This window comes from Typopeltis vanoorti, chromosome 15 (assembly GCF_054136105.1).
Source record: "Typopeltis vanoorti isolate ZY-2024b chromosome 15, IOZ_Tvanoo_1.0, whole genome shotgun sequence".
Lineage (NCBI taxonomy): Eukaryota > Metazoa > Arthropoda > Arachnida > Uropygi > Thelyphonidae > Typopeltis > Typopeltis vanoorti.
The window spans coordinates 88,882,197-88,903,778 of record NC_143563.1 but is presented as its reverse complement, the minus strand read 5'-3'; the positions used below and the strand labels follow the sequence as shown (position 1 = coordinate 88,903,778).

Genomic DNA, 21,582 nt, shown 5'->3' with positions numbered 1-21,582 from the left:
ACTATTGTCATATTTGGTGCCCTACACCGAAAACTTGACTAAAATGCTAGTGCTATTCAGAAGTGAACGACATACAGTATCAAGGAGGTTAAGAGATAATCCCCTCCTGGTTACTGGGATCACTTCAATCGCGTTCTCATAGATGGTTCTGTTTCTGCCGTCGTCCTTTTCTAAATGTATTTTCATGTGTATTGTTCTGCTGAACTGACCACCATCACTCCGCCGCCTTCCTTTATGTCTGGTCTGTTAATATATGTGGGGCTACCAGTTGACATATTCACTGTTCAAATTTAAAATTTCTACAACAATCCCTCGTAATCATCTTTCATTCCATTTACCTCTGATTCCTGTAACAGTCTTCCCCACACTTTTTTCACCAAGTATTAAAACTTTCAGCTGTTCGAGAAAAGTATCAAATATGTTCACGCTTGTTTTCTTTCCTTAATCTTTTTTCTCCTTAACTTACTCTCACACGCTGCACTGCTACAGATACTGCATTTACGTTAAAATTATTAATTGAAAAACACAGAGAAATGAACATAGAAACACACATAGCTTTTATAGATTACACCAAAGCATTTGATAAAATTATCAGAGAAAAACTATGGGAAATCCTAGAAGAATATGAAATACCAAACCAACTCTTTAGAGCCTTATATAATATATATCAAGATAATAAAATATCTGTGAAGTACAATAATTCAACATCAAACTGGAAACCAATAAATCGAGGAGTACGTCAGGGTTGCCCTCTCTCACCAATTTTATTTAATATATACATAGATAAAATCATAAAAGAATGGAAGATAACTAATGAAGGAGGATTCAAGATAAACCGTAACACCAGATTAGCTATCCTACTTTTTTGCTGATGACTAAATAATCCTTGGAAATAATGAAGATGAACTACAAAAATCATTATGCAGTCTAAATAATCTGATAAAAACATATGGTATAGAAATATCAACAGACAAAACAAAAGTCATGGCCTTTAAAAGTGCTAATCCAATAAGAAGCAAAATAGTAATAAACGACAAAATAATAGAGCAAGTAAATACATTCAAATATTTAGATTGCACAATGCCACATGAAAATGAAGCTGATATAGAACCAAAGATATCAAACTTTTTAAAAGTAGCAGGCATTATAAATAAAATTTTTAAACCCAATTATGTACAAAAACACACACGAATAAGAATCTACAATCCAGTAGCTAAACCAACCTTACCTTATGGCAGTGAGATATGGACAATAAAAAAAGCGGATGAAAGAAGAATTGAATCATCTGAAATGAAATTTCTGCGCAGAACTGAAGGAGTCACAATAATGAACAAAATGAAAAGCAGCGAAATCAGAAAAAAACTTGGAATTACAACCTCCCTATATGTTACAGCTATTTGCTATAGAGAAAAATGGAAAGAACACATACTAAGAATGAATAGAAGCAGAATACCAAAACAAATTCTAAATTACCACCCAAAAGGTACTCGATGCAGAGGAAGACCCTTGAAAAGATGGAATTGATTCCGGAACAGGCCACTTGGCCTATAAGCCTGGAAAGGATGAAGACCCTACCATCTTTTAACTTTAAACACAAAAAAAGTAAATTAAAAATATAATGGTTAGACATTGATCTTATGCTTGTGATTTTCGCTATATGCTGCCTTTGTACTTCATTATTTAAATGCGAGAATTGAAAAAAAATAAGAAAATGAAAGAAAGAATATCAAATTTACAGAGGAAAAACAGATAACACAGAAAATTAGGAAGTTATATAGATGATGGGGAAAGGAGTTTAATTCGACCATTAGTAATTAACAGGGCGACTAAATCAATGAGCTCAGTACATGAGTTTGCCACGTGCATATTTGCTCTCAGAAAGGGAAATAAAACCGAAGAAAAGAAAGAAAAGAAGGAAGAAAACAAACACTTTTCCACCTCCCATAAAGTTGAGTCTCAGTTACTGAGAAGGTGAAACATTTTGCTCATTTTCAGCGATATTACTTGTCTCTTTAGATTGTACATTGACGCGTAAGGATTAGGAAGAAAAATGAATAAAAAAGTGAAAATGAGAAAATAAAAAGGGGAAAAAACGAAGAAGAAATCTATGAAATAAAAAAAGAGGCGTGAAAATATAAGAGGAAATAAAAAAAATATATATATATATAGAGAGAGAGAGAGAGAGAGAGATTGTTCCTTTATTTTCCTGCATTTCAAAACATTTGAAACTACTTTAAATACTCGCATGTAAATGTTATGTTATATAACACTACTTAATTATCTACAAAAAACGGTACCTCGTACATTTTATAAATACAGCGCGTTTTTATAAAATGCGCGTTGTTTATAGCATTCTTTAAAAAAGCAATTTAGTATTCTTAAAAAATGAATTTAGTATTCTTAAAAAGCAATTATGAGAGCAAAAAGAAACTAAGCGGACAATATTAAGAAAATTTCTTGAACTCTCGAGGAAAGAGTACAATAATGAGTTAATGCGATCATACAAATGAGATGTAATGAAATTTTAATAACAAGGAATTGCAATTTATACAAAAAAAAAAAAACGAACACTCTACTACAAATCAACATTATGACTAAATTAAGAAAACTGTTATATGAAGACCATAAGAGCGAAACACGGTGAATGGAAATGGAAATGATGACATTTCATTTACTCGATAATTAGCAAGTTCTCCATGAAATATGTAACAGCTAATATTCCTTTTATAAGATTATGATAATTTCCATGTACAACTAGATATTATTTGATCTCTTAGTGCAGAATTAAATCTAATTAAATGACGAAAAAATATACCAGTATCTTGAACGCTGTAGGAATTGTTCAAAACAATCACTTCCACATACTTGAAAATTAACAACTTCAATATATTTAAAGCAAAGTTTAACAAAAGAAAAGACTTTTATACTAATAACTTCGTTGTTCATAAGTTATATCAATAAAATCGTGTTTCAGTGAGTTTATAATTGAACTGACTTCCTATGGAATTAATTGCAATTGAATTCATATGTAGTTAAAATACAGATCTGACGTTCTATAAATTAGTTTCTTTGCTTTGAGTTTTTTTTTTTTTTCAATCTCTAGGCTGATTCAGAAATTCTATTTCCATTGAAAAACTCACTTGTTACTTCTCTAAACTGAACGTAAACATCTTTTTTAGAATATTTGATGAAACCTACTGCTTTTCAAACGTTCTACAAGTACCAAGAATGGTTTCAAAAGTATTTGAAAATCATATCAAAAGTACTTGCGAAATTATCTTTTAAACTTGGAAGAGAAAAAAAAAACTCGAAGAACATTTTGTTAAGTACTTCCAGCCAATAACTGAACGATGGATTTTTAAAAGGACTTAAAATAAAATTTCCGCCCAGGTCTGTCCTTAGCAATTATTATTAATGAAAACGTTCATGAGGAATTGTTTGGAGAGGACGTCCATTTATTTCACTCACATAATCAAATTAACAGCTATTTCGCGAAAGCTAAAAATATTTTATCTTTTTTAACACGTTCATTGCCAATCACGCGATGCGAGTTCTCACCAAACGGCCGGTCACGCGTTATCGCGTGGACGTCGCTAACTAAATTAAAATGTAAAAAAAAAATTTGCCCACCACATGAAATTCCAATTTTCAGTTTGGCAATGAACGATATCGCGCGATCACGCGATGCGAGTTCCCACCAAAAACGGCCTATCACGTGTTATCGCGTGAACGTCGCTAACTAAATTTAAAAAAATAAAAAAAATTTGGCTACCACACGAAATTCCAATTTTCAGCTTGGCAATGAAAGTGTTAATCATAACTCTATGAAAGAATCGAGCGTGATTGACAGATAAGCAGTGGCGGCTCGTGGCTTGAAATCGCGGGGTGCTGCAACTTTCCAAATATACATACACACTGTAAGTACAGTGTATACATATAATTTTGATAAAATATCAAAATTATGGTAAAAATTTTAAAAAAAATTAAACATGAAAAAATATTGTTTATTATTGATAAAATAATAATAATAATAATAATATTTGGTTGCAGATCAAGTGTTGATCAATTTTATTATTAAACTGAACCAACTAGTTTCCCACACTTTAACTGTTGGCATCTTCAGGGTACTTATAAGTTTAAACAATCTCACAATTATGCGTAACTATTACGCATAATTGTGAGATTTTTCAATCAACACTGCAACCAAATATTATTATTATACCAATTTATGATCAAGAAAATACCTTCATGATGAAAAAAATTATACAATTTTGTATAATTCAAAATTACTTAAAATTACTATAACAAATGTTATATCTTTAATTGTAATTTATAAATCAAATATTGAAAGAGACGGAGTAAACACGATAAGCACTACGAACACTCTACTACCGACGCAAACTGCATATAAACAACAGTGGAACTGCGCGACGGACAGTGTCGCATTACTCTAATAGCTCGCATTTCACTATGACGTGCATATGCTTGTGCACGTAGCAATATGAAACTGGAAAACATAGCGACACTTTGGAAAACACAGTGCCGCTAGCGTCCTTCGCCCTCCTAAGTGCTACAATATGGATTTTTATTATTTTTCTTTACAAAATAAGAGAATTGTATAGTTGAAATGAACTGTTGATGATAAAATTAAATATTACAAGGCAAATATAAATAAATTAATAAATATATTTATATATCGAAAAAAATTAGGGGTGATGCAGTTTCGCAAAGTTCCGCAATGCCTATGCACGAGTCGCCCCTGCAGATAAGAATGAAAAATTAAACGAAAAAATGCCAAATACGTCTGACTGTTTCTACTATACTGGACTACAGAACTCAATAAAAAATAGTTATTATTTATTTATTTATTTGAAATAATTCTTAGAGCAAAAGCTCATAAAGTTAAGCACCTCATTAAAGAAATAAAGTAAATAATTTTCACAATATCTAAATTCATACAAATGCTAAACAATAAGTCACTGGTGACATTATTTCGGCTAGCAGAATTTGTTAAAAATGGAACTTATTCATCGAAACCATTGTTATTAGTGGGTCAACAAATATAAACTTTACGAACATGCAACTAATGTATCATACATTTCCGCTTATGAACACACCACAAATTATATTAATTAACAGCACAACCAGGAATACTGTTCAAATGATCTTTATAGACATTGTTGAAGTGTTCGTCAATAAACAAAACGTCACTATTTGAGAAAATAAAAAAGGTCTACACCTGTGAGTAACTTGGATCGGCACAATGAAAAGCCAGCAGCGAGAATATTTCGGTCGTAACTGTTATGTGCATCAAGAGAAAACAAAATACATTCTACATAGTACTTAAGCAAACTCATTTCGAGTGACACAACTTTCACATAGAAGTTTGCCGACATGCTGTTCATTCTGTTTCTTTTATGCAAGTATTTTTCTCCAATAAATGTTCAAAGTGCAAAGATCACTTGTAGTTAATAAATAATTTATATGGAATAATCTGCATACAGCAAGTTATTTGTTCAACAAAATTCACCAGCACCTGCACAAGTATAGAAAAGCAAATGTTTTCACATGGAGAGGAATAACTTAGAAGCACTAAATCTGTGATAATTTTTATCTTGAATGATATTTGTTAAAAACAAAAAACAAGAATATCTTTGATGCAATTCCAGATATAAATATTGCTCTGAGAGTTGCTGATGTGCAAAAGCAGTACCGGATGTTGCAAACATTATATTGATGCCTAAGTGTTTTAAAACGCTTTATATTCACAAACTGCAATACACCGTTGGCCTTATTGGCCACCAGTACAGGTGCCAGTGTCTTGGATAGACTTTCTATTAAATATTAATTTTAGTCAATGACAACCAGTTCCTATAGTCAAGTTGAACTTTTTTTTATCAGATCAGCATGTGAAAGGATGCAGAAACTATAGCGCAATAGTGCCCATGTGCGTGTAAAAAAGGATTGAGAGACAAAATGAACCTATTGATATTCTATTTGAATAGATTGTATTTGCTAGGAACGTGAGGAAAGTGGCTCCAGAAAATAGATGCATATAGAATAAAAAAGGGGAGAATAAGTAGGTTTAGTTCAGTTCATTTCATGCTTTTGTAGAAGGAATACCTCACAGGAACCTGCTAGGCATAACATTACAGGCTTAGCGGAAAGTAGAGAAATGATGGATGCCAATTCAGTTGAACAGCACTCATGGAAAAATTGAGAGAGAAACAGATCATGTTTTCACCGAATTGAATCCACTCTGGGAAAGAGTTGCCATCGATTAGCTGAACTATCTTCTCAACAAAATCAAAAACGTTCAGGTGTTCGGAGCAGTGCCACAAAGGTGTATTCCAAGATTGGTGGAGCTGAGATCTGTGTAGAGACTCTTTCACCTCTTCAGCTACTGAAGAGGAAAGAGCGACCCTTCTGGCTGGTGCCAGAAGGGCTGGAGGCTGTCCAAGATAAATTGATATAACAGACTGACGATATGCATATTATGAAAGGGAGATAAGGTAGAGTAAGACATTTTTGGCCAGAATGTAGCCACGAGCATATTTTAGTAGCTATGAAGGCGAATAGCTTATCCTCATCCCCATTAAAAGATAATACGAAGATTAGCATTTAAGGCAGTGGATGTATATATTAAAGCGTGTAATGATTGAATGCTACAAGGTCTGTTACGTGAGTTGGGAAAAAACTGAATATGATGTCGTCAGTAAAACTATTGACAGGGTTAGAGATTAGTGAGAGAAATTCATTTGTGTATAGGAGAAAGAGGACAGGCGATAGAATCAAATCCTGAGACACACATGCATTGATGGATAAGTTTGAAGAGGGAGAAAAACTCCACCAACATGTAGCGATTATCACCGAAAAGAAAACTGCATACCGAAAAAAAAAAGGAAGTAAAGCATGACGATTTACTGAGGAAGCTTCATACCGAACCCATTCAACTCTCTGGAAATGCGAAGAGCACCACAGGTTGGTCCAAACCATTCCATCAGGTGACGTAAACTGGGAGATTTGTTGTAGAATGGCAGTTTCCATAGAAGTAATCATTGAACTACATGGAGGGGAAATAGATCTAATTAACTCATCTAATTATTTCGGAGGAATGGGGTGAGGATAATGAGTGGAAGTTAATAGGAGGTTAGTGAGAGAAGGTCATTAATGTAGAGGAGAAATAGAGTGGACGAAAATACAAAGCCCTGAACAATTTTGGAATTGGATGGCAAATCTGAAGAAAGTAATCATCTATTTGACACACACACACACACACACACACACACACACACACACACACACACTGAATAGCTGCAGAGGAAAGTGGTAGAAAACTGGTGTCGTAGTGAGGGAGCAAAAGGTTAACTGCTTTAACTAAAGCAGGTTTCTGCATTTGGTCCTTTCAAATTCGGAGATTTCTTTAAGCTGTGATAATCTCTGGGGTAGGATAATGAATATGAAACTGAAGTTTTTGACCTCAGCTACTTGTGAGATGTCGAATTTTTATTTTATACTGAGTTTGAACCGCCTACCACTATCCGAGTTTTTGGGGAACCCAAACTTTGGTAAGCGGTTGTGAGTGGAATTGGGTATCAAGGCTTTCATTCCAACAAACACTGTTTCAGTTATCTTAGTCAGAGCAGATGTAACTGGAAAAAATATATTCGACACAAAAGGGAAGAATATACATCATAGAGGATATTTGGTAACATTGTGGAGTCAAAGAAAGAAAGAGAGAGAACAGCTGTTTTGAGTGGCTGAATGTTGATCTCCAGAAATGGAAACGTGATAAACATTGTTTGGTGATTATCAAAAGAACACCTAATATTTATAGCATATTTGAACGGTGGCTGATTAAGAAAAGGCCCAGAATGTTCAGAAGACGAGCATTATCTGACAGTTCGACAAGTACCAATTAATAATTAATCGAATTAGTAATTAAATTATTTCTGATTATAGCTGATTAAGAAAAGGTTTAGGATGCTCGCTGACATTCTTGTTTGTAAGCGGATAATCGTTATTAGAAATAATCTAATTAGTAATTACTAATAGCAAATACTTCAGCATATTTTCCGGCTTGATCTGTGAATTCAGAGAAGGAATCAAGTTTAAATTTTGAATACTAAAATCTCCAAAAAAGATGATCTGACTGTCGGGATAATTAGATTAAAAAAAAAAACGAACTTTCACGGATAAATAATCAGAGGACAGAGTGATTAGTAGAATTTATAGCCACCAGGACAATAAATAAATAAATGCAAAAAAAAAGCCTAGAAAAGAAAATTTGAATCAGGAAGATTAGATTTGGCATTTCGGTATGTCGTTCTGTATTCTGTTCGTGGAACGTCTGATCTGACTGATGAACATTCATTAGACCGGATGCACATTCGTCAGAACTTCAAACAACACTTTAAAGTAATCGTCCGGTCAACTCCATGTGACGGAAGATTCATTTAAAGTGTAGTTTTTGAAAAGTTGAGGTGGCGAATACTTGTTGTTCAGTATAAACCAGCTGAAGTTCTGTGAGAAATACGGATCTGGTGGTGCTCATTATTTGTGTTTGTACATAGACGGGATGGATGCGGAAATTATGTTATGGTATGATTTTTATGTTTTATTTTATCTTTTTGGTTATATGGTTTTTTTTTTAAATTTTTCTGGGAAGTTTTTTAACTTAGTGACTAACTGTTTTTCTTTCCATATCTGATTTTGTTGACTACTAAATTAGCGATTAGTTAATTAGAAATTAGTAACAATTCCAGTGAGAAGAGACGAACCCCTGAACACGTCGTCTATACAGAGCACCACCCAGTCTTCCTTCCATAACATAGCCTTTATAACGCCAATCGAAAAGTCACATTTCTGTACTTCATCCAGCACCTGTAGCTCAATCAGTAACGACGATGCCTATTTGGATGAAAAGACCTAGATTCGATTTCCATCTAGGAGTTGAACAGCCTTTGTATGAACTATTTAACTGTAGGCTGAGTAAGCAAGTCTGCTATGGAGATGAAAGGTTTTCTCCTCACAGAAACTAGGAATTTTCATCCAACAAAATAAACAAACCGATTGATGGGTGAAAGGATTTATACAAGATGGATGGCCTGCATTTCAATGGATTTGGTGTGCGGAGACTGGAAAAAGTGTTGCTGAATGAAGTGAAAATGGATGTGCAGAACCAGGGACACTAGAACTACCAAGAAGGGGGGGGGAGTGGATATGCGGACATCAGTGAGACAGTTGAGTGTAAGAATGTATATAATGTACCCGAGCCAGTACTAAGGACAAGTAATCGGAATGGGATAGTTAGAATAACGCATCAAAATAGGGGTGGGACAAAGGGACCTCTGAAGAATTTTTGGCCTTAGTTGGCTCTTCCTGGCCACAGGTTATTGGCGTTAGTGAAACATGGCTGACGGAAGATGATATAGTTAGTGGGATAGAATGTGTAGATTATAGTGTGTTTAGGAGGGACAGAGAGAATAAAATGGGGGAGGAGTGTTATTGATGATAGCTGATGAACTGCAGCCAAGGAGAATTGAAGTTGTATTGCAGGATAGTGAAAAGAGCTCATTTGAGGCTATTTAGTGTGATATTAAGACTGACAGAACAAAATATACAGTTGGGTGCTGCTATTGACCAGGTGATGGAATAGATGGTGGAGATAGTGTGCATAAACAAATAGATGAAATAAGTGGAAGGAGGGTAATTATTATGGGGGATTTCAACTATGGTAACATTGATTGGAAAGAGGAGAGGACACATGTAAGGAAGGAAATGGATTTTATTCAATTATTAAGGGATAACTCTCTGAGACAGCATGTAATTGAAAATACTAGGGGTTTGAGAGTGCTTAACCTGGTAATAGCATCTGAGAATTTGACTGTAATGAATATGACCATGTTGCCACCTATTGGTGAGAGCGATCATAAGGTTGACCTGGAAGGTGGCTAAATGTGTGGAATTTTCGATTAAGACAGGGTATATGTGGAATTACCGTGCCGGCAAGTATGACAAGCTTAGGAGATTGCTTGGTTCAGTGCCATGGCATGTAAAACTGCAAGGCTGGATGTCGATAGAGCATGGGAAGTGGTCAAGGAGCATTTACAGGTTATGACTGATTGTTTATCTAGGGTCCGAATAGTAAAACAAGTTGGAGTTAAATGGATGAATAACACTATTAAGCTTGAGCTGCAAAAAAAGAAACAACTGTGGAAGGAATTTAAAGAGAAAGGTGACCTGCAGGCACACGAACTGTATAAAGCGCAGGCCAGAAGGGTAACGAGTGTATTAAAAAAAAGCAAAAGCGGATTATGAAAGGAAACTAGCTATGCAAGCTAAAGAGAATCCCAAACAGTTCTTTAAATATGCTGCAAGCAAAAAAAAAAACTGTACACAGCAGAATGATTTTAAGGAATGCCGATGGTAAGGAGGTCAATGAATCAGTCGATATATTGGAATTACTGAGCGAGCACTTTGCAAGAGTATATCATACAGGTGGTGACATTGAAAGAATGAAGGAACCATTAGTTTATACGGGAATTGTGATGAATGAAGTGGAGGTGAATAGTCTATTACAGTACCTTAATGTGAATACATCTGTGGGATAGGATGGTATACCGGCACGGGTCTTACGAGAAGCGGCTAAAGAATTATCAGTGCTCTTGAAAATGTTGTTTAATCTGAGTCTCGAGTCTGGTTTAGTCCCAAAGGTGTGGAAAGAGGGGAAAATAGTTCCACTGCATAAAGGAGGATCCAAGACTATTGCTGCAAATTACCGACCGATCAGCATATCAGGAGTCGTTGTCAAGGTCTTGGAGAAAGTAGTCAAGGGAAAAATACAGGAATGGATTGATGAAAATGAGATACTGTATGAGGGACAGCATGGTTTTGTGAAGGGTAGTTCATGCCTCAGTAATTTGCTCAAGTTTTATAACACAGTGACGGCTGAACTGGATAAGGGAAATGGGTTTACAGTGATACTGCTGGACCTGGCTAATGCCTTTGATAGGATACCACATGGAATTCTAATCCGTAAACTGCAACATATGGGAATGGATATAGGGTTGGTGATATGGATAGGTGGGTGGTTGATGGAGAGATATCAGCGAGTAGTTTATTCAGGAGTAGAGTCCAAAAGACTGCCTATGACTAGTGGTGTGCCGCAGGTTTCTGTTCTTGGACCACTGCTGTTTAATTTGTTCATTAACGATATAGGGAAGGATCTAAGAGGAACGGTTCATTTGTTCGCTGATGATGCAAAGTTGGGTAGGGCAATAGTGAATGCAGAAGATGTCAAAATCTTGCAGGATGATTTGGATAGATTGGAGGTCTGGGCTAAGGAGAATGGATGTCAATTTAATGTGACAAAATGTAAGGTTATGCATTTTGGGGTGAAAAGATTAGCAGCAGTATACCACATTGGTGGAACTGTTCTCCAGGAGATTGACGAGGACAGGCATTTGGCAGTGTTGGTGGATAGGGAGTTGAAGTTTAGGGGGCACATTGCAAAAGTGGCTAAATCAGCTCATTAAATCACTTGGTTGTTGAAAAATACTTTGACGAGCAGAGACAAGTAAGTTATTGTTCCTCTGTACCGAGCCTTGATAGGACCTCATCTCAACTACTGTTCCCAGATTTGGTCACCTAGGTTTCTTTTTGATGGGAAGGAGGTTGAGAGGATCCGGAGGCGAGTGACCAAGATGATAGCAGGTCTATGGAATAAACCTTATGAGAACAGGGTGAAGATTTGTGGGTTGCAGAAATTGGTTGATAGGCGGAAAAGGGGAGATATGATTGAAACCTTCAAATTTCTGAAGGGGTTTCTATAGGATTAATTCAGAGGATATTTTTGAGATCAGGACTGGTGGTGGGAGAACTAGGGGACATCTATGGAAGCTGGTCAAGAGTGTGGTTAGCAAGGGTGTTAGAGCGGTTCTTTACTTTTAGAGGAATGAGTGGAATATGAGTGGTAAACGTGTGGAATAAGCTGCCAGAGTCTGTTGTGGGCGCAATGACAATGAGTGAGTTCAAGGCAAGGTATGATAGATACTGTGAGAATGTCGAATAGTTGTGTGGACATGATGTTTAGGGCCTCCCTCGATGAGTCTGAGGACTCCCTGGAATCCTGAACTGTGTGAATAATAATTACTATTATTATTCACACAGTTGATAGGTTGCTTCGTCCATAATTCCGACAACCATACTCGAAGGTTTGGAACAGCAGTTGATTAGGTTCGATTCAATGAACTCTTTATCAGCTTGTCTGAGAAACTGCTTTACTAATGTATCCGCGAATGAAGGTCGATCTGGGCTCCACAGTATGACTGATACGCCCTTCGAGGACGCACCAGACATACTGCGAAAAACAAAATATAAAAAATGAGATGGATAAATAAAACAGGAACTCCTGCTCTATAAACTACGAGTACATGGGCGATTAAACCTATCCGCTACCGAAAAGGTCACTGAATTTTTCTTCATCTAGCAGGATATCCTATTCAGTGGAAATACTCACTGATTTCTCCAGTGTCTTTGGAAAGGGAATGTGAAATACCATGAAAGGCGGAGTCGAAAACAGACTGGGAGAAGCTAGGCATTTCACTTCCCTTATTTCAGTAATGGCTACTGTTATTTCGTCTTTAGATAACCTTCTAAAACTTACCTAAAGTTTTCTTTAAAATCGCAGTATATATTTTAGCTAATCAAATATTTTGCATTTCATGGACCATGGTGAGGCCTGAGGACAATGATGACGCATAACCATGTCGATGCTCATCTCAGTCATTTCCACAGAAAGATCACAGGATAAGCAACAAAAAATTGTTCAGAATATCATGTTGGGGTGGGGGGGGGTTCATTCCTCTTAGCACTAAAACAGTTTCGTAAATAGCGTTCTCTGAGCATCCTAATCCTAATCCTCCTCTCTTTGAGAGGGTTGCAACTGATTACTAGGGAGATATGACGCAAGGTAATTTCCCGTTGCCTTCCTTGGCATAAGTATTTAAGACTGTAGCCGTGTGTGTTCACAGGACCGTTTTCCTGTTTTGAGGAATGATAAACCCGAGTTACCGGGAGAAAACCCTCCACCGCCGTATGAGACCGGTTAACTCACCTTTAGTCGAAAGAGACCAAATAAAGGGTCCTCACGTCATGGACGGAAATCGAACCCAGGTCTTTCCAACCAAAGGATTTCGTCTATACTGACTGAGCTACGGAGGCTCCTCTCCGAGAATCCCCTATACACAAAGAGCAAAATCCGACGCCTCCCTTTTGCAAAGTAGTTTCGTAACTTTTTTAAGCAAAACCAAAGCATGCACCTCCCAAGTATCCTTGAAGTTAAGTGAAGATGGATTTCATCTCCAGGTATGAGATCACTGTCCTACATTATTGGAGGAATGAATGACGTCAGAAAAGGTTCAATGTTTGGTTTATACAGAACAGTTTCTAGATTACATAACACACCAGCACACCGATGGTACAGATATACAATAAATTTACAATCATTCTGAAGTAGGATTTACATAAAGAAAAAAAAAAGCTAAAGCGTAAATTTAAAGTATCATACGACTGCAGAACTGTACATAACACAGACCTTTCGACTCAATCCAATTCAAAATAAAAAAAAATGTTAATATTACCATCAGAAAAACAATGGTAATATCTGCAATAAAAATTCAGTTCTCTGAATACTTTCGAACTGTATTGTATGAAAACAGTTATAAAAGTTTGCGAAGCCTATGATTTATTGATCACACCCGCCACTGAATTAGAAACCTGTATGCAGATAAACGTCACTTGTGCAGCGTGTATGCAAAACAATTGGTCACGTGCGTCACTACGTGTTCTTGGCATCTATATAAGAATGCTGCTGGTCAGTAATCGTCAATAGCGCTGATCACAACGGGAAAAACAAAGGAGCTTTAGGAATTCGATAAAAAGCTTATTGCGAGTGTCCCTCTGAAAACGCTTCTGAAAACTGCCAAGCTAACTGGTTTCTCAAAAGATAAGATATTCAAGGTGTTTAATCAGTGGAAAAATAATCCACATTGCATGTCTGAGAGGCGTAACTGTGATCCTAAGATAGTCTGTCAAGAACGAATCGTCGTCGTCCTTGACAGACCTGAGAAGGCTTGTAGGACAAACAAAACTTCCTGTGTGCAGGAAGTTTTATTTGTCGATACAAGTTTTGTTTTTTTGAAGTACGTGTTTTGTTTGAAGGAATTGACCAAAGCATTTAATGAAGGCTGTTACCGACCCGTATCTCGCCGAACGATGCTCAGAGAATTGATCGGTATTGGCAGTCGCATGCCTAAACGAAAACCACTGATTTCTGCGAAGAACAGGAAAGTTTGTCTACAGTGGCGTCAGAAAACACACCATGATTGGACACTGGAAAGAAAAAAGTTATGTGGTCCGACTAGTCATGGTACACCTTGCTCTCTACCGACGGTAGGTAGAGATTTTGGCGGAATCCCATGAAGCAATGAACCTAGCCTGCCTTGTAAACACAACTCAAGGTTCTGGACGTGATGCCTTGGTGTGGGGCATGTTCTGTTGGCACGGAACGGGTCCCTAATATTGCTAGAAGGTCGGGTGTCCTCAAAGGAATACCTGAACACTGTTGCCGATTAAGTTTATCCTGCAATAATGATATTTTATCCAGCAGGTGATAGTTGTGTCATGGACGACAATGCTACTGTCCATTAAGCAAGTTGTTCAGCGTGTATGAGCGCCTTCCATCATCTTCCCTGGCCACCACAAAACCCGGATCTGAACCTACTGAGGATGTGTGGGACATGTTTGAAAAACAGATCAGGGGGCAAAGTCCTCTTCCGTCGAATATGAGCCAGTTGAAGGACTGTCTGGTGAACGTTTGGTATGTTATAGACGTAAATGCAATCCAACACCTTGTGAAATTTATGTCAAACCGCATATGTGCTGTAATTCGAGCTAAAGGAGATCCAACACATTAAATAAAAGTTTCTAATTCCATGGCCAGTATGTGTAGATATGTAGCAACAGTAGTTTTAATTAGTCAAAGAAAATTAGGTTCAAGAATAGTTTATGAAAGACAAGGTGTTGTTTCTCTCTATCTATCTATCTGTCTACTCTAATGTATCTATACATCCGTTTTCATTGGCAAAATGATTTGAAATTTTTCTGCCTACTTTAACGGGATATGACGAAATTTTGTATATATATTTTTATGTGACTTCCACCCACTAAAGTTTTTTGTAAATCGTAAGTAAATCGTACTGCGGGTAGCTAAGGATTTTTTTTTCTATTTTTCTAAATTAATTTTATATATTTTTTGTATTTTTATTCATTTGAAAATATTCCAGAAACCTTTCTCTACAGACCAAACACGGAACTTTTGAAGCCACTGCAGGCTTCCAATAAGCGGAGAATAATCTCACACCAGGACGACGAAATTCATTGTCCACAAAAGACAATCACAACCGTCCATGACAATCTTCGTAACTTAATAGCATGGAGTCATGAACTTTTCTAAAATTTGTTTACAGCAAAAAAGACACGAAAGGTTGTCCAACCTCAATGCATCCAAAAACTTTCTTTAGCAAAATCTATTCCAGATTCAACTCCATGCAGCGCGATTCACAATAGGATCAAGTGAGATTAATAAATTACGAGCAGCATCTTGAATGAAGTTCTTGTCCAACGAGAAGAATACATACAATGAACATCTTTATGTTCCATATACAGTACTTTGCATAAGTGTAAATGGATGAATTTCTCTACGCCAAAGGGAAATTCAAAAGCAGTTACAAAAAAAAGAAAAAAATCAAGAAATTCTGTATAAATGGTCAAATTTCTAGAAGCCAGAGAGAAATTCAATACACAACTTTTGATGTTTACGAATGTTTGCACCACAAAAGCAATGGAGGGGGCAAAGAAGAAATATGAACAATCCACAGAGTACAGAAAAAACAAAAAAGAGAGAGAGATCAATAAAGTGAAAGTGGCCTGGTATGAAAATGGCATCAAAGATATGGCCATATAGATCTAGGCTTAGTCGCTCGATTCTCTGATGCACAAGAAAAAAATTTTTCCAATCGATTGTTGAACGTAATCCAGTGCTACAAAGTAGGGTTTCATCATATCTGTTCTTTTTGTCCTTTAGGTCTCTCTCTCTCTCTCTCTCTCTTCTATCTATCTATCTCTTGTAAGCACTTGGTTGAACTGTGTTTCGATCGAACTTGATTTCAGTTTTATGTATCAAAAACAGCATGCGCTGAAATCACCTAACACCATAATAAAAGCCAAAAGTGCACTGTCTACTAAAATCTCTTGCAAAATACAGTTTCAGAGAAAATTTTAAATGAAGAAATCGTTTGTCTCTCTTTTTCTAAGAGAATTTACTAAAATTGCGGAAGATCTCTCAGCCAGTCTTATCTTAAACTAAAAAGAATGTGCTGTTTTACCTACCACACTTCAACCACTGCACCTAATCCTCATCAAAGTTATTGGAGTGCTACTGAAAGGAAGAGGAGGGGGGAAATGTAAAACGGAGCATTTGGACATTCTGGGAACAAACTCGTTCACCTTCTTCCTTCATTAATACTTCGAAGATCCACGTTGCTATGACAACCCATCCGAATCGCTTGCAAAGCTACATTAATCGTAGTGCAACTGCGTCACTTTCTTCTTCAGAAATCAATACACGAGACAACGAAAACGCATCTCTTGAAGGTGGCGCGACCACCGAAGCGGAAATACATGGCCACACGTAATAGCCTCGCCTCGTGATCTACCGTCCCATCCTGCCAAGCGAAGACGGGAGCAATGAAGATTTCAAAATGAATCACTTACAAACACAACTAAGTTAGGAGCGCCATTTCTTTATTTTATTTTTTATCTCTTTTTTTCCAAGATGAGATGGAAAAGAGAGAGGGAGAGATGTATCTGCTGTTCTGTGACGCACCCATGTTAAAAACGCAGTGCGTACCTTCGGCTGCAATGGGAAAAGAGGGTGGAGAGGGAACAGAAAATAAAGCAAAATGAGAGCATTTGAGAAATTGAAAAAAATTAATGCAGCGTTGTTTTAGCCTGCCTTTTCTAAGCCATGAACCTGATCGATACCTACGAATAAAAAGCCAAGCCGAGATACTCTCAGGGATAACTTAGAAATGCAGAGAAAGAAAGAAAGAGAGAGAATACTTATACAGCCTGAATTTGACACGACTAGTAGCGGGTTCATTCTCTATTGGACACACCTCTAACTCCGCCTTTCGCCGGGACTGTGCCTGAGTGGGTGTAACACAGCACTTACTTGTAGCGGTTGTTCCTTCTAGGATTTTCCATTCCATATACTTATCCTGATGACGTTGATAATAAGTACATTTTTATAAATACTGTCACCTAGAACAATATTTTTCATAACTCTCCTCCGATCAAAGCATCTACCCTAATGAATAGCTATAAAGGGAGGAAATCTATAAACAGTATTGTTATACATTACTTTCAATTCGTCATCAGCATATAATACAGCGAAAAATGTTAATATATGTCGAAATATCAATTAAAAACGAAGATAAAATTATGTATATGAGATGGCGTACACAAATAAAGTCGAAGAAGCGGTTCTTTGCCTATACCAACAAAATGATGAATCATTTTTTATCATTTTCAATACTTTATTGAGTTTCTGTTACTGTTTGATAGCCTGCTGATAGATAAATAGGGAAAAGAAACTAATTTAAAGAAAGGTAGATCGATCTTCGATTCAGAAAATCAAAGCAAATGCGTTCCAATTTTAGAACGCATTTGCTTCTTACATATTCTTACATATGTCACTGATCCATACATATATTTATAACTAATGCACGTGCAAAATCATTGGAGTAGACTCTACGGATTTTGATTTTGTTTAAGGAAGATCCAATTCCTTTAACTTTTTACATTTTATTTCTATCTCCTAATTCCTAAAAAATTCTTTACAATGACAGTGATAAATTGCTTTTGTGTGTGTGTGTGTGTGTGTGTGTGTGTGTGTGTGTGTGTGTGTGTGTGTGTGTGTGTGTGTGTGTGTGTGTGTGTGTGTGTGTGTGTGTGTGTGTGTGTGTGTGTGTGTGTGTGTGTGTGTGTGTGTGTGTGTGTGTGTAGTAAAAAAAACTAATTTAAAAACTGGAAGATCGATTCTCGCTTCAGAAAATTCAGAGCATATGAGTTCCAATTTTAGAAAATGCTTACATATGTCACTGATCCATACATATATTTACAACTAATGCAATGCACGCACAAAATCATTGGACTATGCATATTTTCCACTTGCGCGTGAAAGCATATTATTTGACACACACACACACACACACATATATATATACGATACTAAACATCAATTACAATTAAATATAGATGAAAAATTGCATATAGAAACCATCATAAACTACAGAACCATGTTCATCAGTGTTCTTTTTCTTAACCTTACCTCAATTTACTTGTGTTTTGCAAAAGAGTAAAGCATCTAATAAATATACCATTTTATCAGGTGGCCGTTTGTATGCATTTATTCAGGGACTCTGGATGGGTGAAATGTATCGAAAGTAGGTGTTTCAAATTCTTAAATAGCTTTATTGAGCCATGTCAATTTTTGTTTTTATCAGAAATTTGCAGGCACAAAAATGACAAATTTACATATTTTAATAACTAGGTCATATAGATGGATGGAATTTAATACAAGTTAAGATTTAGGATAAACACAGAAATATATCGATGGGACTCAATTTTGCTTTCAATAGTATTAATTTTGTTGGCATAATTTAGTAAACAAATTTGAAATTTCTCACCAGAAATGGAATTGATATTTAGGATTGCTATTAAACTTTGTACAGTCAGTGATTCATAGATAGACAAAAAAAAAAAAAAAAAAAAAACCGTCTAGAATGCATAATCCAAAAAAAGGGGGTGCTGTGTCATAAATGCACTACAAACTACTCATAGGATTTTTACAAACAAAAAAGGTACTGTAATTCGATAAAGAATTTTTTTTCCGACTAGACGACATATGTCGAGTCATCTCAGCTTTTGTTTTAAATGAATCGTTTTGGCCAAAAAAGAAAAAAAAAGAAAAAGTCGCAGTTCGCGACAAGCTGATTAAGTGATGTTTTTTCAATAATTCTATTTTTATTGGTAAAAAGGTTAAACAATGCAACAGTATTTTTTTTATAATTGTATGCGTATTTTTCGAAATAATGTATGGGTAGTCGATTTTTGTAAGTAATAATAATAATAATAATAATAAATCGTAACGGGCTTGAGGAAATTTAATGTAATTTGGTATTTAGAATTTATCCTCGGGACGGGTACGGCTTAGAAGGACTAAAGATAGCTCCGTAACAGGCCAATAGGCCTAATACCTGAAGGGAAGAAGAAGAAGTATTTAGAATTTTATGCATATTTTTCCGAGTTGTATCAATTTGATTTTAAACGCAACTTTTTTTTTTCACGTTTATTCTGCAACTATTTCCTTGCTTTGTTTAAATGTCTAGTAGCACTAAGCTAGAGGCACTTCTATACATCTCATATGATGTAATCCCTCCCTGCATTCGGTTTTTATTTTCCGTTTTAATGCTATTTGCCGCTTGCTTGACTTTCCTATTTCTTTTAATACTCTTTTAAGATTTCAAAATTTAAATATTTAGGATGAAGTTCAAATTCCTTTATCTTCATGGGAGGAAAATATGTTTTATTTTTCCAAATTTCTTAATTCAGGAATTGGCAGTAACAGAATTACATTCTTTTATCAAAGGAAGTGATGTAAGCAACAACTCGTTTTCTATAATACGTGAGTTTAAAAAATGGTCATACGAATACACTAGAGGGATGTCCATCCATGCTTTCAATACTACATTTATCAGACTATTTTTTGAGTCGCATGTTACACTGACGTGATATTTAACAGAAAGGCACGAACGTTTGGTAGATTTCTACTAACACGATACATTTCAAGTACAGAAAATTAATTACCACACGTACTGTGTGCAAATTAATACAACATTGTAGGCACACAAGGAAACGCAGCACGATGTTCATTGATAAAGTACGAATTTTGGCTACGTACTAACATGTTACTCTGAGTCACATCCCACTCTGATAGTTCAGTACGAATGCTCTCGTAGATCCAGTAGAGAAGTTTATGATATCTCTTCCTCTCTTGAGCAATTGTATATTACAATCTGTAGTGTACACGAAATTTCTGATCCTAAAAGTTCGTTGATTAATAATTTTATTTACAAGAAGTTACAGGTATTTCCTCTTAGTAACTTCGGGTAACTCATAACGGAAATTGACATATAAGACAAAAGTGATTTAAAAATTTTAAAGTTAGGAAATTAAAAAATGCATAATAATGTACCAAAATAGAGGATAAATTTCCTTCTGTTATTGGGCCACTAAGTCAATTTTACTCAAAATGCCAAAAAAATTAGCCTTTATAAAAATCAACTGCCGCTATTAATAAAATGTTGCATAACAGTGATTGTTCACTGGTTTCATTATTAATGAAGCAGATAAGATTGTGAGATATCGTGTTAGTTTACCAGTTTCAAGTAGTTCCAGAGAACGTTTGAAAATGTAAGTTTGTAGGCATAAAGGGGATGTGAAAAAAACTCGCTATTTTTGTTAAGGAAAGAACTAACTTGGACTGAGTTGCAACGCCTGCTGCACACATACATGCACAGCCTCGTTTCATTGTTTTCCTTGACGAATTGGAGCCATTGTTTGAAACAAAGGCTCGAGTATCTGTGTTATTGCTTTTGCTTAGTTTAAACTTAACATACGTTATCATCTTCCAGCTACACTAGGAAAAGTTGGTGAGATCGTGAACTATGAATGGAATTTTTAGTTTGCATTTGCGAGTGGAATCCTAATCGCAATAGGGATGAATACTGAATACTGGGATAGAGAAGATTAGGCACAATGTCTAAACTAAGTGATTAATTCAAGAACATTTTCTGTCTGAATACTGCAATCAGTTTCTCCACAAGACATTAAACCACTGCTAATTTTTGTCATTATTTCATCACTTTCTTTCTTTGGTCATTTTTCTTTTTTCATCTCACATCACGGAGAAGAGTTTATTCGTTTGTTGTCTTCTACTTAAATTAGTATAAGATCGAACGAATATTTTTAGGATTTGTTTTCCTTGTGAAATATTTAAATATTCACTGTGTGTATATATATATATATATATATATATATATATATATATATATATATATATATATATATATATATATATATATATATATATATATATATATATATATATATATATATATATATATTCGTGAATGTCACTGATAGCTTCAAAATTATGAATATAGCATAAGAATGAACAATTTTTTATGCAGTTCAATTTTAATGTAATAGTTGCGGTAAAATATTCACAAAATTTATATTTCCTTTTTATGCAGTGCCATTATTATAATCCTCACATTAAATCTACTTTTCTGGCTAACTGTCATCTGCTTCCGATTATTTTATGTTTTATGTCGCCGCAATAACAGCACCAACAGCCACTCACGACGAGGATATGAAAACCGTGCTGTGCAAATG

The 21,582-nt window shown here is 35.7% G+C and overlaps 1 protein-coding gene across 1 annotated transcript in view; it reads left to right on the top strand.

Annotated features, from left to right (window-relative positions):
• Positions 1–21,582, top strand: part of LOC150098961 (uncharacterized) — a 93,117-nt gene that overhangs the window by 50,685 nt on the left and 20,850 nt on the right. Inside the window, exon 2 of the mRNA XM_090405355.1 lies at positions 21,441–21,582. Within this exon, the coding sequence (XP_090261481.1) occupies positions 21,441–21,582 (142 nt within the window). The remainder of the gene's footprint in view (positions 1–21,440) is intronic.